Below are 14363 nucleotides of genomic sequence, written 5' to 3' on the forward strand. Positions count from 1 at the left end.
CAGATGGTCAGACTGAACGTGTCAACCAAGTTTTAGAAAATTATCTCAGGACATTCTGTGATTATGACCAAGCAAACTGGTCATCACTTCTAGATCTGGCGGAATTCAGTTACAACAACTCAATTCACGCAACCACAAAACATTCTCCCTTTGAGGCAACCTATGGTTACCATCCTCTTGATCCTTCTAGTCCACCACCACTTCCTAGTACCTCTGTCCCTGCAGCCTCAGATCACATCAACAAACTCCGTAATCTTCACAAGGAACTTATCACCAATATCAAAAAGGCGCAGTTATCTCATTCTAAGTTCTATGATCGTAAGATCAAAGAAATCACTCAAGAAGGTAAACCTATCTTCAAGGTTGGAGATATGGTATTCCTTAATCGAAAAAATATCAAAACCTCAAGGCCATCAATCAAGCTTGATCAACGCATGCTTGGGCCATTCAAGATTATTGAAGCCACACCTTCACCTTTGGCTTTCAAACTCGACCTCCCTCCTAGTATGAACATTCACCCTGTCTTCCATGTCAACCTCTTAGAGCCAGTGCGCTCAGGACTCCCAAGTCAACCTCAAGATCCACCACCTAGGATTGAAGTTGAAGGAGAACAAGAATACATCATTGATAGAATTCTGGATTCTCGCATCAGTAATGATGGAGGATATGATTATCTAGTACATTGGAGAGATTACTCCAGTGCTCATGACTCATGGGAACCTTGGGAAGAACTCCACAACACTACAGCCTTCAGGGCATTCTGTCGTCAACATCTCCAAGATCCTCAACACCACTTCCCATCCATGAGGTCGACAAAATTAAACTCTAATATTAAACAACCGACACAACGAGACACTTCCACAATTTTGAAAAAGACCTCAGCGTAGGTCATCCCGGCTCAGAGGACTTCGCCCTTAGAGGGGGAGCTCCTGTCATGAATGACGCCATCACGTGTTCCTTGTTGCGCAAAACAAGTTCAACCTCCACTTCCGTGTTTTAATATTTCACCTCTGCTCTCATGCCTATCAGGCATAAACTCCAAGTATCATTCTAGTATGTCGGTGCTTAGCTCCCATGCCTGCAAGGCATAAGTCCCCAGTAATTCTCTAGTCTCTAGTTCCTCTGTTCTAATGCCTGCTAAGGCATAATATCTCAGTCTCTTGTTCTCGCAGCACTTCTATGTTCTGCATAGTCCTTCATAGTTCCTCATCGACCAACTTCGACAAAGTCAAGCGACTTCCGGCGCATCCCGTAGGATGTCATAGGAGGACGTAGGTAAACGCAGATATGGCATCGTAGGATATCAGTGGTTATCGGTGGGATGCAAGGCAATGCATGCAGGACAGTGCAGGACGGTTCAGAGCGCTCGTATTCCGCAGGTCTGCACGAGCCTCTTGGAAAAGGTTGATTTGTCTATATAAACCCTATCTTGTACTTTGTAGTCTTCTTTAGTTCTTGATCAAAAGTCATTTCCATTGCCACCCTTTTGGAGTCCAGTCCAGTCCAGTTCCCTCTAACCTTGTAAGACAAGCCAGAGACATTCCTTGGGTCACAGTCCCATTCCTTGTTGGACTCAGTCTTGTTATCTTAAGTATATTCCTTGTCACTCCTAGTCCTTGTCCCCTTGTCCTTTGTCCTCTGTCCCAGGGTGGGCAGTATCCTTGACAAGTAGGTAGGGACGGGTTTTCCACTTTCGAGATTTCCCCACTGGGTTTGCTCAAAGCGGTTTTTCACCGGTCCGAGTATGTACGTAGACGCTTGCAGCAGGAAGAGGACGAGGACAAGGATATCCATAGACAGTATATAGTACAATCAGCAAAGTACCAACTTTGCTGATTCTTCAATCTCATTATTTGGCTACATCGATTGCAGAGGAGACACGATCCATTAGCACCAGAGACATCTAGACTTCTACGAGATCTCCATCGAGTTCGACCCAACCTGCGACTTAGTCGTCGTGTTTCCAGTACCGTTACAGAGGGTCACTGATGGTAGTAGTCAGGGATGTCACGATGTAGTTTGTGACATCCTGCAGACTCTTGGAAACTTTATGGCTGAGAAGACACCGTCCCTTTCTGCTTTGTATCAAAAGAGGATGGGTGTAGCTGATTGGGTGGTTGCGCAATAGCCTCTTGAACATTGAAATTCAAAAATGCTATATCTTTCTCCCATGTTTACATTCTTCAGACCTTTTTCTGCAGTGTCCTTCTAATCATGCTCAAAGGTACAGATTCAATGCATCGTTGATATCAGTCAGTGGTGTTGTAGTAACTTCACATCTTCTCAGTGTCTCGGCCCTAGGTGTCAAGACACTATGAGATGTGATAGGTCTTTAGCCCGTCATAATCACACCCGTGACGCTTTGAGGTGTCACGTCTTCTGTACATCACCTGACAGGGATGACTGGGCAGCGCTCTTTGTCTTCCAGAGACCATCGTGTCACAAATGTTGTTCTCCTTCTTTGTACCAGACCACCGGTCAACAAACCTCGGCTGACTACATTGAATTAGGGTGTTGTCACAAGACCAACTAACTAGCATTGGGATGATGTAACAGTGCCCAATGTGACAGTGTTGAGGACATCTAAAACCACTGCGACAAAAAGGCCTATTAACCGGCGGTTGACATCACCACCGATCGCTGGTTAAATACCTGTCCCATCAAACTTTGCTTCACGTCGTGGATTGTGTACACAATTGTCACATCCAAATTGCACTTGTCACATCCTTTGTGACGGGTGTTGTTGTCTCACAGAGACAGAGTACTCTTGGGGGAACTACAGCTAAGTACGCCATGGTGATATATTGGTGTCTGAGTACCACAGGTGATCATCAAGGCACTGCGGCTTACTTTGCTGTAGTAGGTTGTACTGCTTGGTGGTGACTCTCACTTGTCAACGGTAGTAGCGAGTGATTATATCTCTCACTACTGACAACAATCAAGGATAGAGCTGAAGAAGTTCAACAATCTGCTAACTATCCATACTACTGCTCTCCTCTTGTAGATCCTCCTCCAACTCTGCACTGCCCTCCACCCCCCCACGCTCTGTCCTACTTTGCCTAACTTACCTGTTCAAATCCCCGGTTCCTGTATGTTTACTCCTCCTAACCTAGCTTTACCTATGCTTTGCCATCCTGCTATCCTAACTTTGCCACAGTTGGTCTCACTAGCACTCCCTGGTAATCATAACATTACCGTAGTTGGCCTCAATTTGGTGGGATTGCTGTTTGGTGGTCAAAGGAGGGTTGGTGAAGGTGGTCGTCAGGAAGTGTCTTAACATGGCTTGTGACCCTGTCATCACCTTAGCAAAGGGACACACTGTCACAACATGATAACGACTTAGGGCACCACCCTAAGTGACACCGGGCACCACCTGCCACAAACCCTGAGTTCAGGCACGTACCACCGGCGTTACTGAAACGCCGACCACGCGACGGACATGAACTCGCCACTGATCGGGGTTACTGAAACGCCGCGACCTCTGCTCACTCTTCTCTTACATTGTCAATGTCATTATTAGCTATACCATGTCATTTCCGGACATTGTCCATGCATTTTCCATATCTATCAATGTCCAGGAGGATAACATGAGCCATAGGGATGTCTAGAAGAGCCCTGGGAGGGATAGGGAGGATAATATTGAGAGGATAGAGGAGGGAGAGTAGGTGGAAGAGGGGGGGGTGGTAGGTACCTCTCCTCAGGAGGCAAAAAGTCGAAAATGGGGGGTACCTGCTCATTAGTGACCCCCTGTCGGATACAGCCAAAAATGCAGTATTAGAGACTCACATTCGGTGGATATTGGCCATTTCCTGGTGTCTCCTGGACCAATCAGCTTGCAGGAAACTTTTGGAAGTAAGAGAGTAAAAAGAGAGTGAAAATTTTCGAAATCATGAGGCCAATATAGACAGAGACAGAGCAATATAGCCAGGAATGACTGCAGGACAGTGAGGGGGAGAAGGAGGGAAGGAGAAATGTCATTATCATATGAGAAACCCACCAAATAACCTGTCCTAGTGATCATTTCTCCTGTCCTCACCATCCTGTCCTCTGTCCTCATTACAGGCTGATTTTCCTTCTCCTTTTCCCTTTTATCTCTGTCCTCCTCAATACTCTTAGCCAGGCAGGAAACCATCTCCTGAAGACTCGCGATCTTCTTCTCAAGAGCAGCATTAGTCCCCATTACTGATCCCTCTGTCCAGGTCGTTTCTCCAGCATCATACGCCTTTACCTCGCGATCATAGGCCTCAGGATCCCTCTCTCGATGTTCATTAGCCCTTTTACACTTCTTAGGACCATGACTTCTTGAACCACATAGGGGACAGGGACGATTCACCTTTTTCTTGATACCAAGGGATTTCTCCGACTGAGTGTGTAACCGACCAGTGTGAGAGACATCGTCAGCGAGCTGTGTAGGATTCGATTTTACTCCTCTTTTAGGAGAAGAGGGGAGAGTAGGAGGAGGAGGTAAGAAGAAGGGATTTTCAACAGGTACCGGGTCGTCATTATCATCATGGTCATTATTATCGTCATTATCCTTGGTCAAGTCGATCTGAGTTGCAACTTTCCTGGCCAAAGCCAACCGATTCCTTCGAAGGTGGGGATCTCGAATTATGTTGGTATCATTATCGATGTCCCACTCTGGCCCTAAGAGTTAATGAACCCCAGTAATATCTCCACTAACTTTCGCAGTGGCCTGTTGAATGGTGTGAGGCCAGGACATGGGGTTGAGAAGACGCCAATGACGATGGAGAGGAGCAAGAGCAATGGTACCATCTCTGTCAAGTACTTCTTTTATCTGCAGAGCAGAAGGGAGGCCCATTGATGTCGAATACAGGTTGCTCTCGTCATCATTTTCGACCTTGCCACTGCTAGCTTTATCATACTGCTTTGTCATGAGGAAAATTGACCTTTGAGAGACTCGATTCTTGACATTGTAAAAGATAAGGTTGATGGTGGTGTCCTGTACCATTCGATTATGAGCTATTCTGTTGATGATGGTGACACATTGATTGTCGAAGAACTGCCGAGCCACTTGCAATAACCCATAAAAAATCGACATAAGAGTTTGTGAGACACTTTTTGAATGCATTGTGGTTACCTTCAAGACGAGAGTTTGATGTTTGTCCAGGATGAGTGTGTTTATCGATAAAAGCAGAGACAAAGTGTGACTTGTGTTCATCCACCAATTGTCTCACATAAGCCCTCGCACCATCCAACTGTTCATGTCCCCACCCAGTCTGCATTGATAAAAGAGCTTTATCTAATGACTCTTCAGACTTTGCTGTACAGATATCCACCATGAAATGATCACCAAAGTCAGATAACTTCTTCACCCATTCCTCTTTATAAAGGGATGAAAAATGTTTTCGACAGTTCACCTTGATGTTTTCTCGCAGGTGCCAGCGGCAAAAATTCAATTGGACATGAGGGAGGTGGGAATACAGAGCATCATGTAAAGCAATCTCGCGATCACATACGATAACTTTGATGTCATTGTGGATAGGACCCATGACTTCGAGGTAGGTTTTGATCGCGAGGGAATACCATTCGGTCACTTCTCGACTTAAAAATGCGAATGCAGAGGTGTAGGTTTGATTGGTAGCAGTAAAACCTGAGATGTGTAGCGTTGGTAGACGATAACGGTTTGTTCGATAAGTACAATCCATGAAGAAAACGGTAGGATACAAATGAGTCATGGCTCTGGCCGACAGAGTGGTAAAGGCGAGGCCACAGAGCTCTTTATTGGTGTTGGTGAAAGCTTTAAAGAGATCCCCATTGTCGGTGAGACGGTGTATTGCTGCTTTGGTAGCAGAGAGGCCTTGTCGAAGTTCTTTTTCGTGATGAAATCGAATGTTCTTGATATCTCAAGTGGTTAACGAAACTTTTTCACCAAATCGTGCTTGAACAGCAGCAACGATCCCTTGAGAAGTGTGATTGCTGCCCAGGAGTTCTTTGATGAATTGGAAAACCTCTGGAGTACGACTGACTTGATGAATAAAACCGAAATGGAGAAGAGGAATAGGTTCATGGCTATGAGAGTTGTTAATGATAGAGGGAATCCACAGGGGTTCACAATTTTGAGCTATCTTCTTTGTCTCTCTTCGCCAGATGATAGAGAAGTGACAGGCGGCTTGCTTGGTAGTCCGAGGGCGTTTTCTAACATGTTCAAAGTCGTCAGATCTATGTGATCTACCATCCCCTCCCAGAGCACATTGAAGTTCGAGTTTTCCTTTGTCTTGGTTGCTGCGAAGAGTGATGATACAGACAGTATGTGTCATGGCTATTTGTTGGGTATGAAGTCGAGCAGCTAGCATGGTTGTTTGAGGTTCAAGGTCAAAGGGGGGTGGATGTGGTGAGCCTCAGAATCAAATCCTGGTTCTTCGCGAGCAAAGAGACCGAGGGTGTTGAGCAATTGATCAATTTCATTGTCGTTATTGTCATTGTCACAATGTTGCTGGGTTTCTGGTACAAGATCAGGAGAGAGAGAGCGTAGAGGACTGAGTTTTTTAGAAGGAGAGGGTGAAAAGGCGACCAGGATCAGTGTAACGGTACTGGAAACACGATGACTAGGTCGCAGGTTGGGTCAAACTCGATGGAAGTCTCGTAGGAATCTGTGTGTCTCTGGTGCTATGTGATGGATCGTGTCTCCTCTGCAATCGATGTAGCCAAAGAATGATATTGAAGAATCAGCAAAGTTGGTACTTTGCTGATTGTACTATATACTGTCTACAGGTGTCCGTGTCCTCCTCTCAGTCCTACTGCAAGCGTCTATGTACATACTCGGACAGGTAAAAAACCGCTTTTGAGCAAACCCAGTGGGGAAATCTCGAAAAGGGAAAACCCGTCCCTACCTACTGCAGCACTGCCTCCAACTCTCGCCGTTCTCTTTCCTAATCCGTTGAACTCGATGGAGTTCTCTCGATTCGTTGTTACTCCGTAACAATCGGTGATGATGGTACCAGGATTGGTGATGACATCTAACTCGTCAGGATAACAAGTTTTTCAGGTGAAAATGGTACTCACTCGTAGCCCAAGACCAGCAGAATACATGTCGACAAATGAGAACCCCGGGGGTGGTGTTATTGGAGAGTAAAAATGTTTTTGGGCCGGGATGTTGGTGGCGAAAATGATGATGATGACGAGAACCTATGAAAATCAGATTTTTACATTTTTCGATGAGAAGAGTACTCACAGACTCACAGAGGCCAGGAGAACAGCGTCAAGTTATTGATAGAGGCTGAAGATGTGTTGTTCAAGAGTAAAAAAAGTTTTTCTCGCGAGATGGTGAAGTGGCGAGGATGATGATGACGAGAGGGCCTATTGGAGTCAGATTTTCACTTCTGATGATAAAACAAGTACTCACAGACTCACAGAGAGCAGTAGAACAGTGTCGAGAAGATGAGAGAATACCACGATTGATATTAAAAGAGATATAGCGATTTGACGGGTGGTAGTCAGGAAGGGCGCAGGTTGAGAAGGCGAAGGGCCATAAGTTGGTGTAAAATAGTCGTAAAAGAGTGAGAAGAGTATCAAAATGATCCTTGAGACAAGGAGAGACAGTGTGTGTGAAAAAGAGCGTGAGTTTACTAGTATAATGACGATAAAGAGATTAGTGGTGGTGAGGACAGGTTGGTAGGTAGCGAGCAGACATGTCGCGTCGTTGTGGTGGAGTTCGGCGTTTCAGTAATCCCGATCAGTGGCGAGTTCATGTTCGTCGCGTGGTCGGCGTTTCAGTAACGCCGGTGGTACGTGCCTGAACTCAGGGTTTGTGGCAGGTGGTGCCCAGTGTCACTTAGGGTGGTGCCCTAAGTTGTTATCCACAACATGTACAGTCAGGTGCAAAACGTTCTGCGCCAGCTTCATGGTAGTTTGGTTAGGGAGGTGGTGTGGGAGAGTGTGGTTTCACGTATCTCTGACATGTTTGGATGCATGGGGGTCAAACTCTGCCATTATGTCTGCATGATTCTGATTCACCAGAATTCACCAAAAGCTAAGCATTACTTTGGTAGAACTTCTGTCTGAGGATCACCTAGGAAGTCTACCATTCTTGTCAAAAGCGGGGTTTTTTCCAAATTGGTCAGAAGTGCTTCTTCTCTATGTCATGGTTACAAGTCAGTTTCAGTCATATGGTTCTGCCAAAAGCAACTTGGCAGAGGTGAATTGGATAGTTGAACAAAGAGGTGTATGACTTGACCCATGCATATGGCAAACTGAGTGCGGTATAGCATGTCAAAAGTCAACTGTCATGGGTTCCCTGTGTGTTACGGAGTAACAACCATCAGGGAAGGAGCATGGAACTTGATGGGGTTGGATGGAAGCAGATAGGATGGAGGCTGCATTAGGTAGGGATGGGTTTTCCTCTTTTGAAAAAATTTTCCCAAATGGGTTTGCTCAAAGGGGTTTTTCACCTGTCCAAGTATGTACACAGACGCTTGCAGCGGGAGATGGTTAGTTTGACATACAGTGGATAGTATATAGAGTTGATGGGTAAGGTACCAACTTTGCTGATTCTTCAATCTCATTCTTTGGCTACATTATTGTTGAGGAGACACAACTCTCACTCTGCACCAGAGCCACTCAGAACTTCCTAGTATTCCATTGACCTCAATCCAACCTACGACCAAACCGTTGTGTTTCCAGTACCGTTACACTGCGTCACAAGGACCAACTAACCAGCATTGGCTCAATTTAACAGTGCCCAATAGAACAGTGATCTACACTACTGCAACAAAGAGGCCTATTAATTGGCCGTTAACTCAGCTGCCGATTGCTGGTTGAATACCCTCAAGGCCCTACCATTCACTCAACATGTTGTATCCTCTGTGACACCCTGCCAAATTACCATGAAACACGGACACATGACTTTATGGACCTGACTGTACTTTCAGCAAGCCCAAATACTTTTGCAGACCCAATTCGCAACCTATACAATACGTTATGGTCTAGGAAGTGATGATGGGTCATGGCAAATGTGTCACGAAGTGACAAGTCAGTTTGGTTAGAGTTGGATGGGTTGGGTATTTAACCAGCGACCGACGGTTACGATTAACCGCCAGTTAATAGGCCTTTTAGCACAGTGGTTTAGACCGCTGCCTCTGAAGGGCGCTGTTATATCGTCCCAATGCTGGTTAGTTGGTCTCGTGACAAAATGGGACTCTCCCAACTGCGGACCATTGCTGCCTTGGAGTATGTGCCTATGCATCTCTTCATTACATTAATATGCTATGTGATTTGGAAGTGTCAAGGTCTTCCCTCTGTCACCTTACATCTCCAAAATCAACTGCCTGAGATCATGAACTTGTCTGGTCTGAGAGACTCTGTGTATGCCCAAAGCAGCCTAGCACCGCTAAGGGCCTCAAATCCTGTATCATACCTGTCTCTTTGGATAATTGTTCCCCTGTTTTGAGGGTGAATTCTGTCTTGGAACCCTCAGACAATAACTTCACAAAGTGACTATCTTTGGGGCAACATGTCTCAATCATCTCTCCTCCATCAGATTGAGTTTCTAACCCTTGAGATGCGCAGGCAAACTCCACGGCGGAGAAGGAAGTGTGATGTGGATTGCGGTTGTGCTACTCTAGAACCACCGATTGGGGGTTGAGAATAGGGGAGCCACCTTCCAAAATTAATTGTACAGCGAACAGTGTCCAGCAGAAGCGACTGAGTGAGGCCCGGACTTGTGAGGAAGAAGTGTTTCCCCAGGTTCCTGTTGGTCGCTCTGATTCACCATTGCCAGAAGTTAGTTCATTGAGTTGCTCTGGAGTGACATCATTACATTCTCTGGAGACTGCTGTATGAAGCATACTTGTAGGTCTCAAGGAAAGGTTTAGAGATGAGCTTGAAACAGGAAGAGAAAGTAGTATCCTTGTTATACTTACTACAGGTTAGCAAGTCAAGTGAATTACGTCTTTTGAGGTGGATAAACCGTGAGAAGATGGTAACGCGAGAACGCGGGAACGTGGTAACAACGAGTCCACAACTAACCCAATCAGGGAAGTCGTACGTACTTCACTCTTAGTAAGCTAGATGAAGAGTAAGAAAGAAGCTTCACCCATTTTTCGTGGGTAGATTGGTTGAGGCGGTACAGGAGTGTATTGCCTCGCGGAGGAGGGAACTCCTCCGACGACGGTGTATCCCTCACGTTAGTTTCCGCAAGATTAGCATTTCGAGAATATCCCAGTATTCAGATGAATCTGTTGTCTACTCCTCTGACAGATGAGAATGAGACACAATAAGTAATTCTCATGGGTTAAACTCCTTCATCCAAACAGTACAAGACAATCCTGACATGATTACCCATCTTGCCCAACACTTCCTCACTGGCTCATCAAAACAGGATGTGATGTTCAGTCCACATCTGAGATGTGACTCTTTGTCCCTTCTGATTCTTTTCCCTTGCCTACAGAGTCTGTCTTTCTCTCTTCTGCTGATGAGCCCTCCTGAGATGGTCCGGAGAGAAATTTGGGATCCAAGGCAGTATTTCCGAGGACCGAGGACCCGTCAGTGTTCGCCGAGAGTTGCAGGGTCACAGTACTGTGGTCATCACCGGGGGGATCACCAGCTATTCCTGAATGAGAAGGAAAGAGTGTTGAAGGGTCAGTCAAGGATGGTTCCGTTGCCGCGGCATCGGACGGCTGTGTTGCTGCCGCATTGGACAGTTGTTTTGCTGCAGCGTCCTCCATGAGGTTCCTTACCAATCTAAAAGCTGGAATCCCTATACAAACACCTGCGACCACCAACCCTTTATTGACTGTACTCTCCTGATAACCACTTGGTTGTGGTTCTTCATTCTCATCGGGATCACTCATAACTTAGTTTGTTGTTGTACCTGATTTGGTGTATAATATCTGAGATGTGATTAGAGAGGAAAAGAAGAGGGAATAAGACGATTAAATAGTCAATAACGTGAGAAGAAATCATTTCGGAGTCGATTGAACCCTCGGGGAAGTCTCTTGAGGCTGGTTGGAAGGCAAAATCAGAAGAAAAGAGGGGACACTAGTACGGATATAGCCATCTGGGTGAAGATGAATAGACCGAGTGACCGTGGGTTTGTGGTATTGTGAGAGAATCACCACTTTCATTATCCAACGAAATTCAACGAAATATCGACCGGGTGATGGAGTGATCCTAACACCTGGCAAAAGAATGCTACTCTCCGGAGACATGAAGACATCCCGACCGGCAGAGCTAGGTTGATTTAAAGGAGTAAGCTCTATGCGTTACAGAACATGATTCATGATTTATACAGAATCAACAGTGGTGGTCAGATGATGAGTAACATGTTCTTCACTCCACAATCTCACCAATGCATCACGTAAAGTATTCACCTCATCAGTTATAGACTGATACTCTGACGCTTGTCATCTATGTCATTCTTCAGGTTGACGGATATTCTCGAGGGTCAGATTTGATTAGGGTGTTAAAACCGTAGCTCATCTGGTCACCAGTCAACATCCAGCATCGGTAAATCGGTTACCAAACTGAGCGCACACGCTAGAATCTTATCGGTACCCGTCGACTGAGATCGAACTTCATACCATTCCAAGGAAGCTTTGAGTTCTTCATAATTTTCCGGAAGAATCCCACACTTTTCATGATCCACGCGGACACCGATAGGCTGAGTGGAAGGTTTACTGTCCGCAAGAATCCCAGATACGGCGTTTTCATCCATTCCCCAATCGGAGGGGATCGCACAGGTAGAATTGGGATATTCAACAATCGACTCTGGAATATCAGTACGAGTACTCATATGAGAAACCTGCCGATTGGGAGGGCCAAATTCGGGCATCGCCCAAGTCAAAGCTAGTAAGACTACAGTAAGAGCGAGCGGGCGGCAGTGATCTATGAATTGCCATGCCTGGGAGGGAGTGTCATCAGTTCGGGGTGTTGATTCTTCGCCATGTCCGACAGGGTATCTGGTTTTACCGACTGAGTCTGTCATGATCAAGTCCGGATAGAATTCAGTATTATCGAGTAAATTGAGTGATGATCAAGTTGAATGAAATACGGTCGAGTTGAATATAGTATGATCGACTTGATGTAGGATGATAGAAGAAATCGAGCGAGTATCAAGACGTATATATGCGGATTGAGTAGACAAGAGGGAAGGGAAGAGAAGAGTTGGACAGGAAGATGAGAAAAGTTCGGTTAAAGCTGTGTTTAGAAGCAGTACGTGAAGATTTTAGGATAAAGGATGGTAAGCATAGACTTGGAGATCCATTGACTACATGATTTTTGTGGTACTGCTTCAAGATCGATGACGTCTCGAAGATTTCATCGCCTGGCCGAGAAACGCAAATTGGAAGACCACAACCCGGACCATGCTCGAATTTTCAACCTAGTTTGACGAGACGCTGTTGTAGAAAAAGTTACCCCGAAAGTTGATTGATCCAGTGAGAAACTGACGGTGTTATATATGTAGCATTACTCACGTCCATCCTATTCGAATTACTCTTCTACCGACTCCTTTTGTCCATTCTTTTACCGAATTGGACCAACCGCCTGTGCCTTCGACAAGTTCGATGAATGATTGTAGACCTCCTCCGACGCCAAAGTAAAGGACCTGTACGTCAGGGGAGGCTCGTCGGAAATCGCATTGATTGCTTAGTGACATGAAGATATGTGATGAGTTTCAAGTGAGGAGCGAAGCAGGTAAAGGAAACGGAGTTGGACAGGGGACAGAGACGGAGTTGCATACGAATACCAAGTGACCTGGGGTGGAGAGTGATATGGGGTCAAGAGAAAAGCCGAAGAAGAGGATAAAAGAATGGGTGAACAAACCTTTGCAGCCAGTAGAATTACACTTTCCCCTCGTCCCAAACCTACTACCCAATCATCCGTTACGTTCAACCTACCCATACTCTCCTCGAGAGTGTCGTCACCAACCACATGACTCTCGTTATCGACAGCTGCTAGTACTTCGTCTGAACGTGGCCTCGTAGAGTTCCGCAACACGTCCAATAATGGCATTACTGATCCTTCCGAGTAAATAGTCTCAGCGGTCAGTACCAAATCATATTTCTTTTCATCTGTCAATTGTTCCGCTAAGCCGGACCAATCACCACTTGAGAATCGTACTTCTACACCATTTTCCCGCAGAAGGTCTAGGAAAGCAATAAGCAGTTCCGGAGTGAGATCTAAGTTTGCAGATTGGGTAAAATCAACTTCAGCCTCTTCGTCCATAGATGATCCAGCTCGATGAGGCGATGGAGATACAATGCCTTCGTCTGCTTCAGCTATGCTGGTTGAATCAGGTGTTTGACCGTCGTCCTCGTCTTCTTCGATTATATCTGTGATGGTATGATCGGGAATGTCAGGGAGAGGTGATGGTACGGCGTCATGTTTGATTATACATCGTTGTAGAATTGATCGAGGTAGGTAGGGTATAGTGGCTAGGATAAGGTTCGGAAGAGTGACAAGGGAGAGTACGAGATGATTATAGTCTTGTAGATGGATGGTTGTGATGAGTATAGCAGATGTAGAGGATGACGAGGATGAAGAAGGATTGGAAAGAAGGTTTCGGAGGATGTAGGCGGAAGGAAGTGCAGTGCCGCATCCTACCTGTTAGTCAGCGATATAAATCACTCATACGATTTTCAGCGTCAGGTGCGACCAGAAGAGAGGGTCGTCCGCTATTGACTCATGTCAAAAACGCAACCACTATGAAGTGTTTCCTCTGATAGTTCCAACTCAATAACCTGACCAGCATGGATGAAGGGAACATTAGAATGAGTGCCAATGTGGAATAGATTGAATAGATCAGGATATGATAAGAGATTGTGGTGATTTCGAAGATATGTTAATTCAACTTGGACAACCAAGACATACCTCTAAAACCCTTTTACCTCTTATATCCAATATTGATTCGGATAAAACATCAACCAAATCCATACCCCCTTCCCAAGTCTTCAAACCACCTTCATATACACCCGGAACGAGATCCGATCCAACATCCACAAACTCCTCCGTCATCTCGATTTCCGTATCTCTGGATTTCCCTCCACCACCGATTTCTCCTTGACCATTCACATGTTCATCTAGTGGGGAACTGGAAGAAGCATGTGGCGTATCCGGATTCTCTCCTCCACCCCCCGAGAAGGAGGGATAGGGAAGAGAAGCAGAAGAAGCGAATTGGAATCTAGCGTCGAATAAGTCTCTCCTCAACAAAGGATTCTTTGAGTGGGGTATGGGAAGAGGGGAAAAGGAAATAGTTTCAGGTAAAGTTGTGATCTGAAAATCAGCCCGACCCTTTCACTATCGTTTCCAAAGCAACAGAGCGCTTGGGAGAAATCGAGAGATTGTCGCTTTTCTGTGCTTTCCGTACTTCTTGTGATTATACCCGAACCGAGCATTATAAGATGAAA

General features: G+C 45.6%; 2 protein-coding genes across 2 annotated transcripts; both read right to left on the bottom strand.

The window, feature by feature from the left end:
* Positions 1 to 10346: 10346 nt before the first annotated feature.
* TREMEDRAFT_65766 (uncharacterized protein) lies at positions 10347 to 10808 on the bottom strand (the record flags this gene model as incomplete). Its single annotated transcript, XM_007007860.1, has 1 exon — positions 10347 to 10808. One exon carries the CDS (start codon positions 10806 to 10808, stop codon positions 10347 to 10349), a length of 462 nt encoding a protein of 153 aa, XP_007007922.1.
* A 1619-nt stretch (positions 10809 to 12427) lies between these two features.
* TREMEDRAFT_35357 (uncharacterized protein) lies at positions 12428 to 14229 on the bottom strand (the record flags this gene model as incomplete). Its single annotated transcript, XM_007007816.1, has 6 exons — positions 12428 to 12562; positions 12781 to 12821; positions 12894 to 13193; positions 13353 to 13560; positions 13828 to 13985; positions 14088 to 14229. Coding segments are annotated over 6 exons (984 nt in total), but the record flags the coding sequence as incomplete, so codon positions are not given.
* Between the last annotated feature and the right edge of the window lie 134 nt (positions 14230 to 14363).

This window comes from Tremella mesenterica, assembly GCF_000271645.1.
Source record: "Tremella mesenterica DSM 1558 unplaced genomic scaffold TREMEscaffold_16, whole genome shotgun sequence".
NCBI classification, from domain to species: domain Eukaryota; kingdom Fungi; phylum Basidiomycota; class Tremellomycetes; order Tremellales; family Tremellaceae; genus Tremella; species Tremella mesenterica.